Raw genomic sequence first — 16,926 nt, forward strand, 5'->3', positions numbered from 1 at the left:
CTCGGCAGCGGCACCTGTCCGCCCCTCAGCTGCAGACCAGTTTCCAGCGCCTCTTCCTGCCAGTCCTGGGCAAGCCGCGTTAGGTTTATGTCTTTATTTGATGAAAACGAGCTGTTGCACAGAAACTGGTACCAGTATTTGGGAAACACAGCATACAAGGAAGAAGCTTACAGCCTCAGTGGTGAAAACTTTTTCATGTCAGAGACCGAGAACTCTTGCAGTCGTTTATGTCATCCCTTCTAAAGACAGAAGATACCAAAAAGTTGCAATCAAAGATCTCTTCATCTTATTGATAAGATCACTAATAAGCCAAAATGTCTGTCAACGTCAACTGCAGCGTATCAGAACAGTTCTATCCTTACAAAATGCCCCGTCTGATTGCGATGGTTGAGGGCAAAGGAAATGGAATCAAGACAGTTATAGTCAACATGGTTGATGCTGCAAAGGTGCTTTATCGGCCTCCAACGTATCCCACCAAATATTTTGGTTGGGAGCTGGGAGCATAGACCCAGTTTGATGTTAAGAATGACCCTTCCATTGTCAATGGATCTCATGAGGCAAATAGGCTGCAAGACATGTTGGAGGGGTTCATTAAAAAATTTGTTCTCTGTCCTGAGTGTGAGAATCCTGAAACAGATCTGCATGTCAATACAAAGAAGCAAACAATAGGTAATTCTTGTAAAGCTTATGACTATCGAGGCATATTTGACACACATCATAAACTCTGTACATTCATTCTCAAAAACGCACCTGAGAACAGTAACAGTGCTACAGGAAAGAAAGAGAAAGAAAAGAAAAAAATAGGGTAAAGACAAGGCAAATGGCTCTGTATCCAGCAGTGAGACACCACCACCACCAAATGAAATCAGTCCTCCTCCACATGCTGTGGAAGAGGAAGATGATGACTGGGGAGAAGATACAACTGAGGAAGACCACAGGCGCAGAATGGATGAAATCAGTGACCATGCAAAAGTTCTGACCCTCAGTGATGATCTGGAAAGAACTGTGGGAGAACATGTCAATATCCTGTTTGATTTGGTTAAGAAGAAAGAAGAGGGCATCATTGACTCATATGACAAAGAAATTGTTGCTGAAGCAGAAAGACTAGATGTAAAAGCCATGGGCCCTCTTGTGCTGATGGAAGATCTCTTTAATGAGAAGATTAGAGAGCAAATTAAGAAATACAGGCGTCATTTCCTAAGATTTTGTCACAACAAAAAGGCTCAGCGTTACCTTCTTCATGGTTTGGAGTGTATGGTAGCAATCCATCAAGCTCAGCTCATCTCCAAGATTCCACACATCTTGAAGGAGATGTATGATGCAGACCTTTTAGAGGAAGAGGTCATCAGCTGGTCAGAAAAGGCCTCTAAAAAATATGTCTCAAAAGAACTTGCCAAAGAGATTTGTGTCAAAGCAGAGCCATTTATAAAACTGTTGAAGGAAGCAGAGGAAGAATCTGCTGGTGGTGAGGAAGAAGATGAAAATATTGAGGTGGTGTATTCCAAGACTGCCAGTGTAACCGAAAGTTGAAACTGTGAAGTCTGACAAGGATGATGACATTGATATTGATGCCATTTAAAAGGATAGATGCAACCTAGCTTAACAGTGTAAAGTTGCAAATTTTTCTCCATTTTCAATCAGAAGTGCAACAGGTATGTGCAAAAGCTAAAATAGCTTAACATCACGCTACACTTTATACTAAAATCTATTACTATGAGTGGTCTGTAATTAAGCCCAGTGAGACATCTAGGGAGTCCATCTACATATATCAGTGAACAGATGTAGTTTGCTTATTTCTAGCATGTTTCTTTTGGAAAAACTACTGATGGACACATTTGGATCACATTTATACAATTCTAAAAATAAAGATTTGATTTTGGGCTCTGAATGCCTTACCCTAAAGTAACTGGCTCCTTTAACAGATGTACCACCTAACCTGGTAAGGTCCTGGGATTGGAGCCTGTTAGATTTTTGTTAGTGCTGAGGCTATACAGAGGTCTTCAGCAGAATGTAGACACAAAACTAATTATAATGACCTTTTCAGCCACTAAGAAATTAATAGTACTTTCAAAGTCTTATCTTTAGTCCCTTGAACTTGGTAAATGAATTCTTTTGTAGTACTGAGGTAGACTAATGATCAGTGTCGGTGCAACATCTTCCAGAGAAGAAATGACCTGAGTGTCGTATAATCTTAAGAGCAGGTTTGGAAACTTGGAATTGTGGATTTTCAGTTTGTGTACATTTGCCCCGAATTGTAGTCTTTGGAGTCATGTGCATCACACGTTGGATGAGCCAGGGAAATTATTACATTAACAGGTATTTTATGTGTATGTAGTAGTTGCTTTGTACTGAGAGAAAATTTGAGGTGTAATTAAATAGTAAGGTATGATTTTATTTGGGAGGAACAGGAAAAGGTGCACTTAATCTCTAAAACTGAGCATAGTTTTATAGCTTTTACTCTTAAACTATAATTTCAAGTTGTTTGGACATACTGTATCTTGTGTTTGGTGTTCTCTCCCTCATCCCTTAATATTATGGTTTTCATTCCTTAAAACCTTTCACACCTGGACACATAGGTTGTGCTTTAAATTTTGGTTGCTATCTTACCAAAATAATTGTTACTATGTTTCAAGCTTGATTTTTCCCTCCTTCGTTGTCTTATTTAAAGAGAAAGTTAAAAATCATACTTCTGAGTCAGAGCCTGTATTCTGGTTTAAGACTTGGGATATTTTTTACTTCACCTTGAATATAGCAGGGCACCTGAGAAGTCTGGATGATGGCCATAAGTGCACTAACTAGGGCCTGACCAGCCCATCCAGGGCCTTGGATTTTAGACATACACAACTCTTTACCCATTAGCTGATGTAAACTCACTTAATCTGGGTTCTTCACTGTTTGAAAAATTGTCTTCAACACAGACTTGGCATATACATACATACCTTTCCACAAAAGTGCATTGAGTGTTGAGAGCCCATGTGGTTAATTGTGTGGAGCACTACTAGCTCATGTCATTCACATCTTAATCTTTGTTGTCCATCTCACAGGTTATAAAACTTCCTAACAAATGTAAAAAAAAAATTTTCACATTGAAATTATATAACATTTGATAAAAATAAAACCTTGATGAAAGTCTGGAAAAAAAAAAACAAAAAACCCAGCTCAGAACAAACAAGTAGGCCATCAACCAAATCAAGGGAGGTCTGAGTCCTAGAATGAACTCACCAACCTGCACTTGAGACAACATGGATGGTTGGACACAAAGAGCCCAGGCTGGTACTTGGCTCTGGCCAGCTGTATCTTAAGTTGGGAGTAGCTTGTCCTTGGGGCACCACATTGGGTGCCATAACTGTCAACTTGCAAAAGACACAGTTCTCACCTCAAAGGGGATAAAAGAGAGTTTATTCTGGAGCCAAATATGAGTGACCATCCATGGCTTGGGAATACAGATTTAGGTTACCCCACATTCCATGTTCCAACAGGTTAACAATTTCATGAAGGTTTAATAGTTACAGAACAAAATAAAGTCATAAATCAAGGCACTGTTCAAATACACTGGCTGACCATCAGGTAGGTGGGTTACAGCAAAGTGGGGAAATCGCCTCCATAGGCTTCAGATGCTATCTGATGACATTCTTAGCCTTTGAGTTGGTGGAAGCTGGGGTCTGTTCTTACATTAAAGAAAAAAAAAGCAAAACTCCATGCCCATTTGAAAATTTATATCCTGCTGTTATATTCTGTCAATAAGGTCATACTGGTTGGTGATTTCAAATTTTATGCAGTTTGGGGCTGGGAAGATGCTCACTGGTTTTATAAATACTTGCTTGCAAAACCTGCCAGTGTGAAATTCCAAGTTACCCATGAATGCTGGATGCAAAATAAATAAATAAGTAAAAATTATCTGGTGTTTGATTGTAGGCCCTGGAATACCCATAAATAAAATTTAAAAATTTCTATATCCAAAAATAGTAGTACAACTGATCAACTGATGCTCACCAGGATGTTAGTTCAGACACAGAGGTGTGCAATAAATGGCTATTAAGGGGCTAAAGGTAATGTAATTTGGCTCTGACTTGTCACATTCCATCTCTCTGTGATCACAAGAGCTTTATTAGTCCCTTTAGCCTTGCTGGAAGTAGATACATCATATACAGCTGTTTTCTGGAAATTTTAGTTCACAAATTCATGGCAATCCTACCTCTGCCTCCCAAATGCTGGGTTTAGGCATGCACCTCCACATCTGGCTTTCATTTTACTTTGCGAGACAAGGTATCACTGGTCTGGAGTTCAGTGACTCAAGCTCCAGGGATATTTTTGTTTCTGTCTTTACAGGGCTGGGATTCCAGGTATCCACTGAAGTATTGAGATTTTCAATAGATCCTCATAGCTATGTGCCAAGTGCTTTCTGAGCCATCTCTTTAGCACACTAACATTTTCTTAAAAAGAAAATGTTATATTGTTGCCATAACTGAATCAGGGCCACTTGCCATGAACAGAAAATAGCCTAAGATCACACACACACACTCATCCTATGCAACATTCTAAGAAATACCTCCACGTTCCATGGGGTTTTGGCTTGACTCTGATCTATGCTACTCCATGTGGTGGCCACAGAGCACATAGAGCAGCTACTATTTTTTTCTTTTTCTGGACTTTTTTGAGGCAGGGTCTCACTGTAGCTCAGGCCGACCTTGAACACATGGTGATCCTTCTACCTCAGTCGCCCAAGAACAACGGCTGGAATAAAAGGCTTGCACTACCACACCTGGTCCTACTTAACTGTAATGTCAAACAGAAAGTGAAATTCAGTTCCTATCAAACTAGCTAAACTTCAAGTACTAATAACATCCTTATGAACTTACTGCACTGGGGTGTACACTTACAAAATACTTCTACCATAGAAACTCCATTGGACAATACTGTTCTAGAAACCTAGCAACACTCCCTATACCAACGCTAAGTAAATACTTTGTGTCTATGTTTTGCAATGAACCAAAGAAAACTGTTCTGTAGTTTAGGTGTTTGTACATTCCAATCACCCTGTCTGAAATGTTCCTTCCCCATCTCGTTCCCAAACCACTGACAATCTAGAACAGAACTGTTATGAACAGGTTTGTATTGCTGGCAGAAAATACCCAACAGAGAGAAGCTTATGGGGGGAAAAGGGTTTATTTTGGCTTACAGACTTGAGGGGAAGCTCAGTGATGGCAGGGGAAAATGATGGCATGAGCAGAGGGTGGATATCGCCTCCTCACCAGCATCAGGTGGACAATAGCAACAGGAGAGTGTATCAAACACTGGCAAAAGGAAGCTGATTATAACACGATAAGCCTGCCCCCAACAATACACTGCCTCCAGGAAGCTTTAATTTCCAAATGGCCATCAACTGGGGCCATGGCATTCAGAACACCTAAACGTTTATGTAGGAACCACAAGTACCTACCTACCCTCCTTCCAACTACCATTCTATTATATCCTCTCAGCTTTTTCCTTTCACAATAATCACTGTGATTTAAAATTGTTTTACTTCCATGTCTGTTAACTTCCCATTTTGCCTAAGAATTAAAAATGGCAAGTTCGAGCTGGGTGTGGTGGTACATGCCTTTAATCCCAGCAGTTGGGGGGCAGAGGTAGGAGGATCACCATGAGTTCAAGGCCACCCTGAGACTACATAGTGAATTCCAGGTCAGCCTGAGCTAGAGTGAGACCCTACCTCAAAAAAAAAAGAAAAGAAAAGCAAGTTCAATGATGGCAAGAATCAGTACCATAGAACCCTGTTTGCGCAGCTAATTAAAAGATCTAACTTTATTAAAAGGGTGTGTGTATATGTGTGTTTGTGTGTGTGTGTGTGTGTGTGTGTGTGTGTGAGAGAGAGAGAGAGACAGACAGAGACAGAGACAGAGGAAGGCAGGGAGGTTGAAAGGGAGGGAGGAAAGGAGGGATAGTTTGGGCAGAAGCACCCAGCAGGGTGGAGAAAGCTTTTCCTTAAAACCATTGGCTGCTGCTGGTAAATCCCAGCATCAGAATTGGGTTACCTCCCACAGTGAGCTGGGAGGCCATGCCAGGCATCACCAAAGCACTTTGTTATCCACCAGAACTAAATAGAAAGACGCTATTGCTGAAGATATCACAGGCTGCAGTCATGACATAAACCAATCAACCAGCCAGACAACATGTACACACCAGTATAATAGTGGCACACTGGGAGGTAATTCATACCTGGCATTAGGGAAGCTTCCATTGTTCTTTGGCTGAAAGGAGAGCTTGTACACATCAAAAAAAAAAAAAGTTGTCTAAACGTCTATGCTTATTCCCTTTGATACATGCTGCTCCCAGTCTTGGCCAGATAATCTGCTTTTTACAAATAGCAAATACAGGGGAAACTCAAGACCATCAGCATGACAAAAAAGCCAACCTCATAGCACAAGATGAGTCATCATTTATCACATCTGCCAGGGCCCAGGAAACATTACAGAGAAAGTAGGTTAAATGAGTGGTGCTCTCACTGCTAGCCCAAGAACCTCCTCCAGGAAGATGGCAGTAGACACTGCAAAGACTCAATATTCATTACAGCAGAAAATTGGAGAATGCTGAGAGCTCAATGCTAAAGGAGACCTATAACATACTCTCCAAGGCCCAAGGAGCATTGTGTGTGGTGGAGGTGGTGATGGGGGGCTAGAAATAATGTAAGAGCACAGGATGGGAAGATGTACTCTAAGTTATTGTTCTCCCTATAGATACTGACTGATACATTCATGACCCCACAGTGATTACTATAACCCTACTAAGGTGGGCCCCCAATGGAATAGGGGCAGAGGAGAGGTAATACCTGATAGGAATATGACCAATTTGCCATATGTTCATATATTAACGTTCTCAAAAAAAATCAAAAATTGAAAGTTCACAAAAATGCATACCAAGACGACATGATAGAAAATCGAATCTTGAAGAAATAGTTCAATACAGTTGGGAAATTATGCCTAGACATATATGTAATTATTTAACAAAAACTATTTCACCTTTTGGACAGACTATACCACTACATTTAAAATACTCACATGGACAGATTGACAATGATCGATGAATCATGAGCCATACAAATTTAGTTGTTTGTTTCTTTCTTTTTAATGCTAAAGATCTGACCCCAAGCCCTGTGCATACTAAGCAAGTGCTCTTACCACTGAGTTGTATCACTAGCCACTATACCTTCTGAAATGGCAAGCTAGATTCAGCTAGCATCAGCAATCGTCCCTGTACACCACTATTTTCACTCAAATGGACAAGAAGGAACAAAATAGGATGTTCTGCTGATGTCATAATTTTACTCAACTTGATAAGGACAAGTCATAAAACTCTAGTGTAGTCACAGGGGAGGATAGGGAAAATAATCTGCACAATGCTCAGAGTAAACTGGTTACAGATAAGGCTTTTCAGCATGATTTAGTTAATTCAGGGTATACTTGCAAACTTTTGTAAAATAAAGTTAGCTATGTCATCTAGTATAAACCTTTACTAAATGGTAAACATAGCTACCTTTCCCTAATAATATAGCTGACTCAGGAGTCTATGTGTTAAATCTCATTTATGTGGGATTGCATACACATTCCTGCTTTCCTCAAACTAGCAGCTTGAATCCAGGTGGACAATTAAGGCAAATGGACAAATCTATGTGACATCAGACCTCTAAGTATACTAGCAAATATTTATACACTATAAGATGTTTTAAGGAATACAAGTTTGAATGAGACAAATTATAGCCCAAGAGCTTTTATGAAAAAAATCCAATAAAAAATTGGCTGAGGAAGAGCTTTATAAATATATGTAATAGTAATTTTCCATTGAGAATATTAAGCTATGAATACTGTGACCAACTGAACCATGACTAGTTCTAGAATTTTCTTTTGTAGCATAACAACTAAAAATTCAAAACTAGAGCCGGGCGTGGTGGCGCACGCCTTTAATCCCAGCACTTGGGAGGCAGAGGTAGGAGGATCGCCAAGAATTCGAGGCCACCCTGAGATTACATAGTAAATTCCAGGTCAGCCTGAGCCAGAGTGAGACCCTACCTCGAAAAACCAAAAAAAAAAAAAAATAAATAAAAATAAAAAAAAATAAAAATAAAAATTCAAAACTAAAAAGACAACAAGCTTAACAGGAAATTCAATCACTTAATTTTCTCCTGTAAGTTATTAATTGCTGAAACATTCCCAAAGTTAGTAGACAAATGTAGAAACCATTATTTTGGTTATATTCTGTATTTCTGGGAATTACATGTTCTAGGACTTTAAATCTTAATGCTACAGTAAACAATATCATTCATTATAAATAGAAAGTGGTTTCCTTAAGAGCATTCACTCTCCAAGGTCATAAATATTCTTTTCATTTTCCTCTCCAATACATATAGAAAAGAAAATGACACCAGGAAGATTTAAATAAGCTCCCCCAACTCCAGTTCCAGTTTTCTTATACACACTTTCCAAGTTATTTGAAAGTAAGATTATTTTCTCTGTTGAGTATTTTATACAAGTTAACTGCACAGTAAATGTTTCCTGAAAAGAAACATACCAGTGTCATTATGCAACTTTTAGGAACAGAATACCAAACTACAAATAAGAACTTATGAAAGACCATGACTACCTTACAATGTTTCCTTTATTCTTATATTATTATGACTACTACAATTACAGTTTGCCCAGAAGTCTGTAGCAGGCAACCCATTCAAAATCCTTTGAAAAGTCCACATCATGAGTTAAAGAGGTACAGAGCACAAGTTACTCTGTAATTAAAAAGTCACATACATATATATTTTACAGAATGGAGGCAGATTAATGTAGCTAGTGTGTACAGCACTAAAAAATATGGTAGAACTTATTACATAGGTTCATTAACTCTTGGTTTAATTCAAGAATTACTCAACTATGTTTGAAGAGCCTCCTCAAATCTTCTTACATTGTTTACAGCTGTCCAGTAATAAAGACATAAGCTAGAAGACATCTGAAGCACAAAATTATAATACTGACAATACATTTCTTCAAAATATCAATAATATGATTAATAAAGAACAAAGTAAATCTAGAATAAAGGAAGGCAAGGTGCATTTATTAAAAATGAACAGTACAGTCTCTGATGATAAACCACAAAAACCTATTCTGTATCTAATGAAATCCAATATACAATGTAACAATGTACACACATTAAAAAAAAATCAAAGACCTATGAAGTAATTTATTTTAAAATCTTCAAAAGAAAAAAAAATGGCTTCCTTCTGCTGGAGATTTGTCTATGGACACACTATGCTGGGCCAGTGCTTCCTTCCAAATGTCTGTGCAACATGGATTTTGCACAACACGTGCAAGGACTCTGAAGACCTCATTTCTGAACAAACTGTTGTTTTTGTACAGATGATCCAGAAAATAATCCAGTGTTCCATTTCATAACAAGTGTTCAGAGCCTGGAAGAGCAGGATGATAATTTTCCACATCTTCCATTTCAATAAAAGACACAGGCTAAACTACTGAATCTAGATGCTTTCACATTATTTTGCTTGAGTATCAAGTATTATATAAAAATTAATGTAAATATTAGCCAAAACAGTATCTCTAAAGATCAAAGTTCTTCACACTTTTAGCATGGCTGATACATCCTTTCTGCCTTTGTTACTAATAAGGTTTTCAACCAAAGAACTTTGAAAATAAGTAAGTGCTGCTGAAGGAAGACCATACCCCATGAGCCACACTGAACGACCTCCTTAAGACACGCACAGTTCCTGCTGGATACTGGACTGGGATAGTTTATTCTCTTCAGCTTTGTCATGTCCAGGAGCATGACAAGTAGTCTTCCTCTTAAATAGCCGAAGACTCAATCGTAGTAGCTCATTGTCCACCACTGGAGTGTTTGTGTAAGCTTGTTTGACAGTGCCCTAATTGAAGAAAACAAAAACAGAGGAAAGACAGGCAAGTTAACTTCCACCAAAATTACATGTTAGAAGAGTGCTTAATTTGGAATGGATAGTAGTAGCTTCAGTGAACTAAAAGGAAGATTAAGAAACATGTACAGGGGGCTGGAGAGATGGCTTAGCGGTTAAGCGCTTGCCTGTGAAGCCTAAGGACCCCGGTTCAAGGCTTGGTTCCCCAGGTCCCACGTTAGCCAGATGCACAAGGGGGCACACGCGTCTGGAGTTCGTTTGCAGTGGCTGGAAGCCCTGGCGTGCCCATTCTCTCTCTCTCCCTCTTCTTTCTCTCTATGTCTGTGGCTCTCAAATAACTAAATAAAAAATGAACAAAAAAAAAAAAAAAAAAAAAAGAAACATGTACAGGGCTGGAGAGATAGTTTAGTGGTTAGGAGCTTGCCTGCAAAGCCTAAGGAACCAAGTTTGATTCTGCAGTACCCATGTAAGCCAGATGCACAAGGTGGCACATACATCGAGAGTTCACTTACAATGGCTAGAGGCACTGGCGAGCCCATTCATTTTCTCATAAATAAACAAAAATAAAAAAGAAACTTGTACATTCTCAATACATCTTAGAAAAGAATGATTTAGAGAGAACCTTGGCTAGCCATCTACTTAAAGAAGGAATCCTCAACAGTTCTTTACAAGAACCATCACTTTTGAGTCCATCATTTCCAATGACAAAACAATCAAAAACACTGCAGCAGTACTATTCTATTGGTGAATGACCTTATTTCTTTCACATGATGCCATAAAATCTATTCTACAGAGCTACACTTATTCAATCTTGTTATTTGACAAAATTCAAATTTGAAAAAAAGAAACACAACCCAATTGTTTTTCTTTCACATGTTGAACATTCTACATAGATGCTTTACTGGTCTTAATGTGCCAAAAGATTTATGTTGAGAACCGAATAAACTCTCTAGAAGACTGCTGTCATACACATGCTGAAGAATTACCTCCATATACCGAAATGTGTATTTCTATTATTGTAATGCACAACTACACTGGTATTTTTAGAGTTCATGCTGCAGAACTTTGTTAAGTGTTCTCTAACTCCATGAATATGAAGGGAGGTACAAATCTGAGTAATCCCAGCACCGCGATGTTCTTTTCTAGGATCCTCAGATGTAATTTATGGTTCCTAGATCTTATCTGCATTCTTTCAAAACAATGTTTCTAAGTCATGCTACAGTAAAATTAACTTTTAATTATAGTTCTGTGAAGTTTAACACATATACGAATTCATGTAACCATAGCAACAATTAGAGTAGAGCAGTTTCCCAAGCAAAACTCCCTTTGCATTCATATCCTCTTTCCAACTCAAATCCTGGCAACTGCTAATACCTTCCATTACAAAATGCCCTTTCCAGAATGTCACAGAAATATAGTACATATTATAACCTTTCTTTTTTTGTTTTATTCAAGGTAGTGTCTTGCTCACCTGGAATTCACTATGTAGTCTCTCGGTGGCAGCAATCTCATGGCAATCCTCCTAACTCTGTCTCCTGAGGGCTGGGATTTAAAGGTGTGTGGTACCACGCCTGCCCATTGTAACATTTATTAGTTCCTTTCTTCAGCATTATGCCTGAGACTCATACATGCTGCCAACAGAACCAAGAGTCTGGCTTGACTGTGTTCTTAAGTAGCAGTCTGCTATCTGGATTGTGCCACACTTCATCTATTAATGCCTAAGGAAGAACACTAGAGGTGGCTTTAGTTTGCTTGGTTACTTATATTTTAGCCAATGAAATAGATAATGTAATTTTACTGCAGTTTTAATTTCATTCCCTAGTAGATAGCCATGTTACTTATCCTCCCATGTGCTCTGGTTACCTGTACATCGTCTGCTGTACCTTCTGTTCATACTGTTCACCAATTTTTTTTAAATTAGATTATTTTCTTGAGAATAATTTTATACATTCTGAAATCATTCCTTAAAAATGTATTCTGCAAGTATTCTCCCCTATTATGTTTTGTCCTTTCATTTCTTCTTTTTAAATATTTTACTTGTTTATTTGCAAGTAAGCAAGGGGATGGGCACAGCAGGGTCTCTTGCTATTGCAAACGAACTCCACATACATGTGCCACTTTGTGCATCTGGCTTATGTGGGTACTAGGGAATTTAACCCAGGCCATCAGGCTTTGCAAGCAAGTACCTTTAACCACAAAGCCATCTCCCAGCCTCATCTTTTCATTTTTTATCAGTCTCTTTCAAAGAACAAGCTTTAAGCTTTGATGAACAACCATTTTAAAATGAAATGTTACTTTAAAAAACTACAAGTATTTTACACCCTCCCCTGTCCTTGTTGACAATCACATTTGTCTCTCTCTGGGTTCCTTGCTCTGTTTTACTTGACTGCTTACCACTAAATGCCACATTATCTTAATTACAGTAGCTTTATAGTAACTCTTGAAATGAGCAGTGCAAATATTACAATTTGATCTTTTGCTTGGTAAAAATTGTTTTGTTTATTCTAGCACCTTTGCCTTACCATAAAAACTTTCAATGAGGTCAGGCATCTTCTGGGTGTTAGGACCCTAAATCTGCAGACTAATATGGGGAGAACCATAATCATCATAATCATAAGTATACTGAGTTACAATCCACAAATAAAGTATGCTTGTCCATTTATTTAGGTCATCACTAACTTGTTTTATACTAAGTTTTACATAGTTCAGCACATCAATCTTGCATGGGTTTTATTAGATGTACAACTATAGAGGGAATAGTTTTTGTTTTTTTAATACTCTGATGCTTAGGTAATCACTGCTAGTATCCAGAAGTAGAATGCTTTTATATGCTGTCATTGTATCCTGTGGCCTTGCTAGGATTTTTTTTTTTTTTTGTAAATTCCATGAAGTTGTCAGATATGTTATAAGGTTTTAAACATGAAACTTTATGAGAAGTATATTTCCTGCATTTTCCCTTTAGTTGTGTAGAATCAATATTCTTCTTCTTCTTTTTTTCGGGGGGGGGGGTTAGGATCTCACTCTAGTTCAGGATGACTTGGAATTCACTATATAGTCTCAGGGTGGCCTTGAACTCATGGTGATCCTCCTACCTCTGCCTCCTAAGGTGTGAGCCATCATGGTTGGCCCCAGTGTTGTTCTTTTAACATTTGGAAGATTCCACCAACAGGATCACCTAGGACAGAAAGTCTCTTTTTGAGATGGTTTTAAATTTAAAAACTCAATTTAAAAAAGTAGACATAAGGAGTGGGGAGATAGCTTACTGATTAAGGTTAAGGTACTTGCCTGCAAAGCCAAAGGACCCAGGTTTGATTCCCCAGGACCCACGTTAGCCAGATGCACAAGGGGGCGCACACATCTGGAGTTCATTTGCAGTGGCTGGAGGCCCTGGCATACCCATTCTCTATCTATTTCTTTCTCTCTCACTCTCAAATAAAGAAAAATTAAAAAAAAAATTAAGTAGACATAAAACTATTGAGGATTCCTACTGCTACCTGAGCAACATGTGGTAGCAAGAAGATTCAATCCATTTCTATTAAACTGTCCCTTTATATATAATGTATCTCCACTATTATCCGTTTTGTTGCTCTTCTCTTTTCTTCTTTGTCAGTATTGGAGATGTAAGCCAGAGAAGGTCTTATGAACACTAGGCTAGTGTTCTATCACTGAGCCACATTCCTTTTATTATCTATGGGATCTACAGGGCACTCTATTTTTATCCTAGATATTCTAGATAGTGATTGTTTTTCTCTGTCTGTCCATTTGGCTAGAGGACTACCAATTTTATTTCTTTCTTTAAAGAATCAAGTTTTAGATTCGCCAACTTTATGTAATGTCTACTTCAGATTCTGTTGATTTGTTATTTCTCTTCCTCTACTGCTATTTAGATTCTGTACATGATTCTAATAAAACACTGACATTATGTGTAAATTCATTTATAACAGTCAAGTGTTCCCTTGGTATACTTCCCCTATTTGTTCTGGGCTGAATTACATTTATACAGTTTAAAAATCATTCTTCAGTTGGGTATATGGTATAGGGCTTTAATTACTGCACTCAGGAAGATGAAGTAGGAGGATTGCTGTAAGTCTGATGCTAACCTGGGACTACAGAGTGAGCTCCAGGTCAGCCTGGACTAGAGTGAGACCTTGTCTCAGAATATGTGTGTGTGTGTGAGAGAGAGAGAGAGAGAGAGAGAGAGAGAGGGGGGGGGGATATGATGTCAATATGAGGGGTAAATGGTTTTTCATTTTTCCTCATCTGGTAGGAGTCAACCACTTCCCCTAGCCAATGGTTCTATTCTGTACCTTTTAAAAGTAACCATACAGAAGTTAATCTTAGAAGTTTTCATGAGGCTATCTAGCATTTGAAATCATTTTTCAATCATGTTCCTTTCTTTTAGTTTGTATGCTGTTGCTTACTTTGAAATTCTCTTTATGAAACCCAGGTTGATCTTGAACTTCCTACCTCATCTTCTTGGGTTTACAAGCACCACCCCCATCTTGTGGTGGTAGTTTTAGAAATATCACTTCTGCTCATCCCTAAGGCTCAGAGAACACTGAGGAAGATTGGGTGGGAAAGAAGCTAAGAGCCAAAGGACGGGGAAGAGTGCTGTGGAATGTTGGCTTCTGGCCATGAGATGGTCAAAACTCATGAACTCGGGCTGGAGAGATGGCTTAGCGGTTAAGCACTTGCCTGTGAAGCCTAAGGACCCCGGTTCGAGGCTCGGTTCCCCAGGTCCCACGTTAGCCAGATGCACAAGGGGGTGCACCCTGGCACGCCCATTCTCTCTCTCCCTCTATCTGTCTATCTGTGTCTGTCTCTCTCCAATAAATAAATAAAAAATTAAAAAAAAAAAACAACTCATGAACTCACAGCAACTGTGGTTTCATGCACAAGACTGAGCTGTCAACATTCCACCATGGATGAGTGAGGGGCTCCTGAGGATCCACCCTCTCCCTGAGGAGTTATTGGCAGTTATTGGTTGCTAAGGAAAGGAGAGACATTTTGTTCAGTGGTATAGTCACTGATGAGTGGCCCATGCTCTGGTAAATAACACTCCCCCTCCTGCACATCCATGTTCACGAAAGCAACCCTAATTAACTCAGGGGAAGAAAAAATGAAAGTGGAGTGGGGAGTAAAAATAAAAGTAGTTGCAAGTCTAGCATGAGTGGGGAATTAGATGCATTTTAATACATTTATGAAATTTTCAAAAAGAAAAAGAACATTTTATAACATGTGCTACATTAATTATGTGTGCCTTGTTCTGAATAACACTTTTCCCTGAGAATTTGCGGAAGTATTTTTATTACAAATTTTAAGGAACACAATGGTACGTTAGGGGAGGAACTACCACCTCAAAGGGTGCAGGAGCTTGATGGCATTATAATCCAGTCTTTCTCACCTGACATTCCTTATATGAGCTAAACAGAAAATGATGCAAATCATAGTTCTCAACAGTAGCAACTGCTATTTTGGTACCCATCACAGAAGGTGCCTTAGGCAAGGGGGGTAGCTAATACTCTGAAAGAGAGATGCATGCCTAGGCCTAAGAATGAGAAGACATTAAGTACACAGTGGAATGGGAAGAGCAAAGGAGAATAATTCTTAATCAAAAGTAATTCTGAGGTAGGCTTTTATGTGAGGAAGACTTGATAATTAGGCCACTAAAAAAGTTTGCCATTTCTCATATAATTTCCATTTAAACATTGGAGATTAACACATCTTTCCTGTTTCTTTTTTCTTTTCTTTTCTTTTCTTTTCTTTTCAAAGTAGGGTCTTGCTCTAGCCCCGGCTGACCTGGAATTCACTATGTAGTCTCAGGCTGGCCTAGAACTCATGGCGATCCTCCTACCTCTGCCTCCCCGAGTGCTACGATTAAAGGCGTGTGCCAATACACCCAGCTATCATTCCCATTTTTATATATTTAATTTCCCCAAATCTGTCTATTTTTCTTTAATCAAATACATTTTTATAGGTAAGACCCTATTGCTGAAGACACCACAGACTGTAGTCACGGGACACTGTAACACCATGCTGGAACCAAAAGAAAAACTAGCTCTCTCCTGTCTACTAGAAAGCCCTATGGAAGCTGTTGGAGGACAACAGTCACCAACAGCACAATAAGCAGGGGACCCTGAAGACTATGAAATCAACCAGCTAGGCAAGAAGTTCACACTTGTACCATAGTGGGTACTCTGTGGGTAATCAACTGTTCTCTAATTGGACATAAGATTCACTCGGAAGGAGAGAACTCATATCTGGTGCTGTAAACCAAATTGTAATTACATGGTCAAAAAATAGACTTCAGAGGAAAGCCCCACTGTTCTCTGGAGAACAAAATGTCTCTCAAATAACTATGCATATCCCCTTTAACCCAAGCTGCTTACACTCTTGGATGTAGAATCTATTTTAGTTGACAGATGGCAGAAAAATGGAGAAGAACGAATATCCATCATTAAGACAAGATAGCTGACTGCCCGTCACTAGATGTACCACCTCTGCCAGAGACCAGAAGTGACTGCTTAGGAAACAGTGACATAAATCCTGCTCTTACTGCTAGCCTGACAGCCAGCTCCAGAGCAATTGTGACAGGGACATTGATCAATCAAAACCCATCAAAGCAGAAATCCAGAGGTTATAGAACACTCAATACTAAATCAAACTGCCAACAGGCCTTCCACAGTTCAGGAAACATTGTGGAAGAGGGGGCAAAAAGACTGTAAGAGCCACAGAGTGGGTAGAAATACTCTGAGGCACAGTCTCCCCACTAACCCCAGGGACTGACTGAGAACTTCATGACTCCACAGGGAATACTATAATCTCACTAAAGAGGGACCCCATGGTAACAGGAGGATGGGTGAGGGGATGAAAGAGTATAACCTATTATATATAAAATAAAAGAATAAAAAAATTGTATCTCACTAGGCATGGTGGTAGACACCTTTAATCCCAGCACTTGGGAGGCAGAGGTAGGAGGATCACTGTGAGTTCGAGGACACCCT

At 39.0% G+C, this 16,926-nt stretch overlaps 1 protein-coding gene and 1 pseudogene across 2 annotated transcripts in view; one reads left to right on the forward strand and one right to left on the reverse strand.

The window, feature by feature from the left end:
- Positions 1 to 314: 314 nt before the first annotated feature.
- LOC101616765 lies at positions 315 to 1,603 on the forward strand (annotated as a pseudogene).
- A 7,028-nt stretch (positions 1,604 to 8,631) lies between these two features.
- The window catches only part of Zc3h13 (zinc finger CCCH-type containing 13), an 86,566-nt gene continuing 78,271 nt past the window's right edge, over positions 8,632 to 16,926 (reverse strand). The window contains exons 18-19 of one of the 2 annotated variants that reach the window (XM_045145341.1): positions 9,720 to 9,916; positions 8,632 to 9,448 (exon numbers count right to left, since the gene is read on the reverse strand). In XM_045145341.1, coding sequence (XP_045001276.1) covers positions 9,746 to 9,916 — 171 coding nt within the window. In that variant the 3' untranslated portion in view covers positions 8,632 to 9,448; positions 9,720 to 9,745. Of the gene's footprint in view, positions 9,917 to 16,926 lie in introns of both variants that reach the window. The other variant, XM_045145338.1, reaches the window with a different exon arrangement.

This window comes from Jaculus jaculus, chromosome 3 (assembly GCF_020740685.1).
Source record: "Jaculus jaculus isolate mJacJac1 chromosome 3, mJacJac1.mat.Y.cur, whole genome shotgun sequence".
Classification (NCBI taxonomy): domain Eukaryota; kingdom Metazoa; phylum Chordata; class Mammalia; order Rodentia; family Dipodidae; genus Jaculus; species Jaculus jaculus.